This window comes from Melanerpes formicivorus, unplaced genomic scaffold, assembly GCF_026170545.1.
Source record: "Melanerpes formicivorus ecotype bairdi unplaced genomic scaffold, bMelFor1.0.p_v2 SCAF_95, whole genome shotgun sequence".
In the NCBI taxonomy this organism is placed as follows: domain Eukaryota; kingdom Metazoa; phylum Chordata; class Aves; order Piciformes; family Picidae; genus Melanerpes; species Melanerpes formicivorus.
The window spans coordinates 2,252,539-2,259,915 of record NW_027142447.1 but is presented as its reverse complement, the minus strand read 5'-3'; the positions used below and the strand labels follow the sequence as shown (position 1 = coordinate 2,259,915).

The 7,377-nt window shown below is 51.1% G+C and overlaps 1 protein-coding gene across 2 annotated transcripts in view; it reads left to right on the top strand.

Moving 5' to 3' along the window:
• The first annotated feature begins 53 nt into the window (after window positions 1–53).
• The window catches only part of CHD1L (chromodomain helicase DNA binding protein 1 like), a 40,209-nt gene continuing 32,885 nt past the window's right edge, over window positions 54–7,377 (top strand). For both annotated transcript variants that reach the window (XM_068165985.1, XM_068165984.1), the window contains exons 1-4: window positions 54–229; window positions 2,734–2,846; window positions 4,218–4,324; window positions 6,202–6,316. In XM_068165985.1, the coding sequence (XP_068022086.1) occupies window positions 133–229; window positions 2,734–2,846; window positions 4,218–4,324; window positions 6,202–6,316 (432 nt within the window). In that variant the 5' untranslated portion in view covers window positions 54–132. The remainder of the gene's footprint in view (window positions 230–2,733; window positions 2,847–4,217; window positions 4,325–6,201; window positions 6,317–7,377) is intronic.

The window sequence follows — 7,377 nt, the reverse complement described above, 5'->3', positions numbered from 1 at the left end:
CTGCTGGTCTCGCCCCGCCCGCCTGCCCAGGGCGCCTGCGCCCTGCTCGAAGTTGCGGGGCGAGTAGTGGCGGGAGCGCAGCGGTGTCTCAGTGCTTTCTGGCGGGCTGGGGCCGGCCGGGCTTCTCCTGCTATGTCCCGGTTCTTCCAGGCACTTCGCCGCGCTGCCAGCGCCCGGGCGAAGGGCCCTGGTGTGGAGGAGGCGGAGGTTTACCGGTGGGGTCTGACAGGTCAGCGGGCCGCCGGCGGTAGCGGGTCAGGCCCTGGGCTGCGCGGGGAGAGGGGTGGTGAGGGAGCCGGTGGGGGCGGCGGGAGGCGGCGGGGAGGCCCCGCGGCTGCACGCTGCTGCACGCTGCTGCGCAGCTGGGCTCCTGTGGGCTCTCTTAGCAACCCCCGTGTACCGCATGAAGGAAGGTGGAAGTACCGGCGGCTCCCGGGCCTGTAAAAGCGGGAGGTGCCGCAGTGCTCCCTGCTCCTCGCAAACCATCCCCGGCGGCCTCAGGCCCAGGCTCCTCCGCTTTGCAGGGCGGTGTCGGTGGGTGCTTAGAATAGAATACAATTAACCAGCTTGGAAGAGACCTTTGAGATCATGGAGTCCAACTTTACATCCAACACTATCTAATCAACTGAACCATGGCACCAAGCACCCCATCCAGTCTCGTCCTGAACACCTCCAGGGATGGTGACTCCACCACCTCCCTGGGCAGCACATTCCAATGGCTAACAACTCTCTCTGGGAAGAACTTTCTCCTCACCTCAAGCCTGAACTTCCCCTGGCACAGCTTGAGACTGTGTCCTCTTGTTCTGGTGCTGGTTGCTGGAGAAGAGACCAGCCCTAACCTGGCTACAGCCTCCCTTCAGGTAGTTGTAGAGAGCAATGAGGTCTCCCCTGAGCCTCCTCTTCTCCAGGCTAAACAACCCCAGCTCCCTCAGCCTCTCCTCACAGGGCTGTGCTCAAGGCCTCTCCCCAGCCTCATTGCCCTTCTCTGGACACATTCAAGTGTCTCAATGTCCTTCTATCACTACAAGTCCCTGTAAAAAGTCCCTCCTCAGCTTTCTTGTGGGCTGCCTTCAGGTGCTGGAAAGCTGCTATAAGGTTTTCCTGGAGCCTTCCCAACAGTCGCAACTCTCTGAGCCTGGCCCTATAAGGGAGATGCTTCAGCCCTCTGGTCATCTGCATGGCTCTTTCCTGGAACCACTGCAGCAGTTTGATGTCCTTGTGTTGGGGTCCTGAGAACTGGATGTAGTACTCCAGGTGGGATCTCATGAGAACAGAGTACAGGAGGAGAATCACTTTGTTCATCCTGCTGGTCACAATGCTTTTGATGCAGCCCAGGATACTCTTGGCTTCCATCCTGTAAATGCTTTGAAGTGCTTTCCAGCACCTGAGGGGAGCCTAGGCTTCCCAGCTTTCTTGCTTGTTTCCATTAGCTGTGGAGAGCCTATATTTCAGTTCTGCTTGGGACGTCTTTTTTCCTGTGGGCTGGTGAGTTAGTTCACATGCAGCTTTCCCCAGGGAAGAGATGCAGTGATGCTGTGTTATTAACAATACATGGCACTTGAGTCCAGGTACAAGGAATGATCTGGAGAACTCCACATTGGCTTTTTTTATATACTATGCCCCATAATAAGGATTGCAGTGATGGGTGTAGCTACAGATAACCTACATCTGAGGTCTATCCTAGCTGAAGTGTGGGAAAGTTTAGGCTACATGTTAGGAAGAAATTCTTCACAGCAAGAGAGATTGGCCATTGGAATGTGCTGCCTAGGGAGGTGGTGGAGTCAGCATCCCTGGAGGTGTTTAGGAAGAGACTGGATGGGGTGCTTGGTGCCATGGTTTAGTTGATCAGATGGTGTTGGGTGATAGGTTGGACTTGATGATCTTGAAGGTCTTTTCCAACCTGGTTAATTCTGTGATTCTGTGAAATCTGCAGAATACCTTGTTGAGAAATGGTTATTATACAGTAGAAGAGTGTTACAAACACTTCCAGTAGCTTAAAGAGTGTCCTTGGATGTAGTACTTGGATGTTTTACAGAGTAGAGTCATACAGTTGTCAGGGTTGGAAGGAACCTCAAGGATAATGTAGTTCCAACCCCCCTGCCATGAGCAGGGACACCTCACACTAGATAGGTTGCTCAGAACCACATCCAGCCTGGCCTTAAAAACCTCTAGGGATGGGGCTTCTACCACTTCCCTGGGCAAACTGCTCCACTGTCTCACCACCCTCATGGTAAAGAACTTGCTAACATCCAATCTGAATCTGCCCATTTCTATTTTTTTTCCCATTCCCTCTAGTCCTATCATTACTTGACACCCTAAAAAGTCCCTCCCCAGCTTTCTTGGAAGCCTCCTTAGGGTAGTGGAAGGCCAGAATAAGGTCTCCTTGGTAGCTGAAGCTGAAAATCAATCCACCTTTTAGGAATGCAGAGTAGTGGCTTCATTACCAGCTTGGGTTCCTTGTACATGCCTTTGTAAGAGCTTGGGGCATTTTTGTCTGTACAGGTTACTCAATGTGATTCAATGTAATGAATTTGCTGTAAGTGCTGCTTCTGATCTCTTGCTGTAAGTGCTGCTTCTGATCTCTAAGCCACCTGCTGAAAAATGGTGTGCTTTTCCTCTCAGGCAAAGGTTTGGGAAGGCCTGTTGTGGAGAGGACCTTCTTTCTGGTGGCTTCAGGGTGCCTAGATGATGTTGGATGACTCTGTAAATGCAACAGATTGGTTTCATTTCCAGGCATTACGCTTCGTCCCTATCAACTGGAAGGTGTAAACTGGCTGGTGCAGTGCTATGATGTCCAGCATGGCTGTATCCTGGGGGATGAGATGGGTCTTGGGAAGACTTGTCAGGTATGTTGTCTTCTTCTGGTCAATGATCTTTGCCAAACTTGTTGGGTTTTTTTTTAGCCCAGAATGAAAAATCAGAAAAACACATTAATGACTGGTCAGTTAGGCAGCCTAGGATCAATTAGGTTGGAAAAGACCTGGGACCTGTCTTGTTCAACATCTTTGTGGGTGCCATGGACAGTGGCATTGAGTGCACCCTCAGCAAGTTTGCTGATGACACCAAGCTGTGTGGTGCAGCAGACAGGCTGGAGGGAAGGGAGGCCATCCAGAGGGACCTGGACAGGCTGGAGAGGTGGGCACAAGCCAACCTCAGGAGGTTCAACAAGAGCAAGTGCAGGGTCCTGCATCTGGGTCGAGGCAATCCCAGGCACAAATCCAGGCTGGGCAGGGACTGGCTGGAAAGCAGCCCTGAGGAGAGAGACTTGGGGGTGCTGGTGGAGGAGAAGCTCAACAGGAGCTCTCAATGTGCACTTGCAGCTCAGAAAGCCAATCAGATCCTGGGCTGCATCAAGAGAAGTGTGGCCAGCAGGGCAAGGGAGGTGATTCTCCCCCTCTGCTCAGCTCTGCTGAACCCCACCTGGAGTACTGTGTCCAGTTCTGGAGCCCCTATTCCAAGAGGGATGTGGAGGTGCTGGAAGGTGTCCAGAGAAGGGCCAGGAGGATGACCAGAGGGCTGGAGCACCTCTCCTGTGAGGACAGACTGAAGGAGTTGGGGCTGTTCAGTCTGGAGAAGAGAAGGCTCCGAGGTGACCTAATTGTGGCCTTCCAGTATCTGAAGGGGGCTACAGGAAGGCTGGGGAGGGACTGCTCAGGATCTCAGGTAGTGCTAGGACTAGGGGGAATGGAATGAAGCTGGAGGTGGGGAGATTGAGGTTGGAGGTGAGGAGGAAGTTCTTCCCCATGAGAGTGGTGAAGGCCTGGAATGGGTTGTCCAGGGAGGTGGTTGAGGCCCCATCCCTGGAGGTGTTTAGGAAAAGACTTGATGGGGTGCTTGGTGCCATGGTTTAGTTGATTAGATGGTGCTGGGTGCTAGGTTGGACTTGATGATCTCTGAGGTCTTTCCCAACCTGATTCATTCTGTATTCTGTAAAAACACCCAAAATTAGTAGTTTTAGAAAATGATGTATGGTAGATCTCTTTCTGTGATTGTGAGAGAAAGGTCTTTGGAAAGGGACTCCAAGTACTGAGGCCACATTTTGGGATCTAAGCTTTTTTGTCACTGATGATGGATCTTCTTTGATCTTTCCTGCCTTGTGCTAGGGAACCTGTGGGAACTGACTAAAAAACTCTACAAGGAGATAGTTTATGTAGATTCAGGCCATTGGGCTGAACCCTTTCCTTGTTACTAACTTTTTTTCCCCGTTTTCTTTCTAGACTATTTCTCTACTTCTTTATTTGACCAAAAAAACAACAAGCAGAGAGAAATTTTTGGTACTTTGTCCTCTGTCTGTTCTGAGCAACTGGAAGGAGGAACTGGAGAGGTAAGTTTCAACAGATGTCTGGCTCATATTCTTACACAGCAAGTTACAAAGATTCTATTCAAATGTGCTCAAGTGAAACAGCTTTCTTCCTTTCAGGGAAAAGAAAAAGTAAAAAGGCAAGCTACTAAACCAACAAGCCCATGCAAGCTATGTGGTTAATGCAGTCTTTACATTGCTGTGGTATGCATGAATGGCCAGGTGGCCAAGAAGGCTAATGGCATCCAGGCCTGCATCAGGAACAGTGTGGCCAGCAGGAGCAGGGAGGTCATTCTGCCCCTGTACTCAACACTGGTTAGGCCACACCTTGAGTCCTGTGTCCAGTTCTGGGCTCCTCAGTTTAGGAAAGATGTTGAGTTGCTGGAAGGTGTCCAGAGAAGGGCAACAAAGCTGGGGAGGGGTTTGGAGCATTAGCCCTATGGGGGAGAGGCTGTGGGAGCTGGGGTTGCTTAACCTGGAGAAGAGCAGGCTCAGGGGAGACCTTGCTGTCTTACACCTACCTGAAGGGAGGTTGTAGCCGGGTGGGAGTTGGTCTCTTCTCCCAGACAATCAGCACCAGAACAAGAGGACACAGTCTCAAGCTGCACCAGGGGAGGTTTAAGCTGGAAGTTAGGAAGAAATTCTTCCCAGCAAGAGAGATTGGCCATTGGAATGTGCTGCCCAGGGAGGTGGTGGAGTCACCATCACTGGAGGTGTTTAGGAAAAGACTGGATGGGGTGCTTGGTGCCATGGTTTAGTTGATTAGATGGTGTTGGGTGATAGGTTGGACTCGATCTCAAAGGTCTCTTCCAATCTGGTCTGGTCTATTCTATTTCATTCAGTTTCTAGTATTGACTGACTTTCAGTCCAAGTGTCCCCACTAGCTCCTTTTATTGATTTGTGACCCTCCATGCTCAGCCTCTCTTAGGCAAAATCTGCAGGGGACAGTCAGGATTCTGTATGATGCAAGGTAAGACCCAAGCTGACTAGTGTCTTCCTTGGCATGCTCATGTATGCATGCAAAATGCATTACATCTGTGCATGCAGCATGTCTTCACTGGGGTGTAGTGGCTGGGCTGATGACACATTTGCTGTGTCTGGAATATGAACATTTTTAAGCTGGAGCCTAAAGATTCCATTAAAGGAAAGAAAGTTAAATGAGTGGAACAGAAGTCTGTCTGTGTAGCTGTTGGGTGATGCTGTCTCTGTATCTGAAGTCATCCAAGTTATGTTTTGAGGTGAGCTGGCCTGATTTGGGTAGCCTTGTGGTTGGAATAGTTGGGAGAATGTTCATCCCTTCATAGATCAGCAGCAGACAGCTCCCCAGGAGGAAAGCAAACATCAGTGGTGAGGTTAAATGAAGAATGTTATGGTCCAAACTCTTCCTCTGTGGAACTGGTTTGATTTGCTTTTTGACTAGACCCTTCCAAGCCCTAGCATCCAGTGATCCTGTGGCTAAGAGGATAGATTTTTGAGGTCTTGACTTGGAGCTGTTGGCTGTAGACTTTGTTTGCCTTTATTTTAGCATGATTTAGGCCAATTCTTTGGTACCAACCAGGCAAATTGTGTTCATTCACTTGCTTCTCATGGCCTTTCTCAGTTCAGAGTAGAGGCAGGCCACAGCAGTGTTTTTCACTCAGATGACTGAAACTTGGGTTGCAAGTTTCCTAGGAGAAACACAGTTTCTTTGGGTCTTGTCTAGACCAGAACCAGAAGCTGAGATGCCAACCTGAAAAACCCACCCCTCAGAAGGGGTTGGATTGAAAAGCTGAGATCCTGCCACATTTCACAGGAGGGCAGAGTGTTGGGGTCAGGGCAGTAGTTGATAATGGCATCCAGGGTCATAAGAACCTGAAAGACTTAATTTAGCCCCATGTTTTTGCTCCTTCTTTGGACAACAGGTTTGCTCCAGGTCTTTTCTTTGTGACATACATAGGCAACAAGGAGGAGCGACCTCAACTGCAGCAGAGCCTGAGAGAGCAGACTCACTTCAGAGTGCTTTTGACTACCTATGAGGTATGTGGTATTTTTGTCATTTGAAAGGAGGGATCAAGTCCTTCCTTGTCTTTTCCATTCCTTTGTACCACCCAGCCTTGTCCTTTGTGCTCATCTCTGACCTCTATCTTTACTGCATGGGTGTATCATAGCTTGACCATGTGGGTGCCATGGACAGTGGCACTGAGTGCACCCTCAGCAGGTTTGCTGATGACACCAAGCTGTGTGGTGCAGCAGACAGCTGCAGGGAAGGGAGGCCATCCAGAGGGACCTGGACAGGCTGGAGAGGTGGGCACAAGCCAACCTCATGAGGTTCAACAAGACCAAGGGCAGGGTCCTGCAGCTGGGTGGAGGCAATCCCAGGCACAAATCCAGGCTGGGCAGGGACTGGCTGGAAAGCAGCCCTGAGGAGAGAGACTTGGGGGTGCTGGGGGAGGAGAAGCTCAACAGGAGCTCTCAGTGTGCACTTGCAGCCCAGAAAGCCAATCAGATCCTGGGCTGCATCAGGAGAAGTGTGGCCAGCAGGTCGAGGGAGGTGATCCTCCCCCTCTACTCAGCTCTGCTGAGAGCCCACCTGGAGTACTGCCTCCAGTTCTGGAGCCCCTATTCCAAGAGGGATCTGGAGGTGCTGGAAGGTGTCCAGAAAAGGGCCAGGAGGATGAGCAGAGGGCTGGAGCACCTCTGCTGTGAGGACAGACTGAAGGAGTTGGGGCTGTTCAGTCTGGAGAAGAGAAGGCTCCCAGGTGACCTAATTGTGGCCTTCCAGTATCTGAAGGGGGCCTACAGGAAGGCTGGGGAGGGACTGCTCAGGATCTCAGGTAGTGATAGGACTAGGGGGGATGGAATGAAGCTGGAGGTGGGGAGGAAGTTCTTCCCCATGAGAGTGGTGAAGCCCTGGAATGGGTTGTCCAGGGAGGTGGTTGGGGCCCTGTCCCTGGAGGTGTTTAAGAGCAGGCTGGCTGAGGCTGTGGCCAGGCTGATCTAGTGTGGGGTGTCCCTGTCCATGGCAGGTGGGTTGGAACTAGATGATCCTTGTGGTCCCTTCCAACCCTCACTGATAACTATGATACTATGAAAACAGA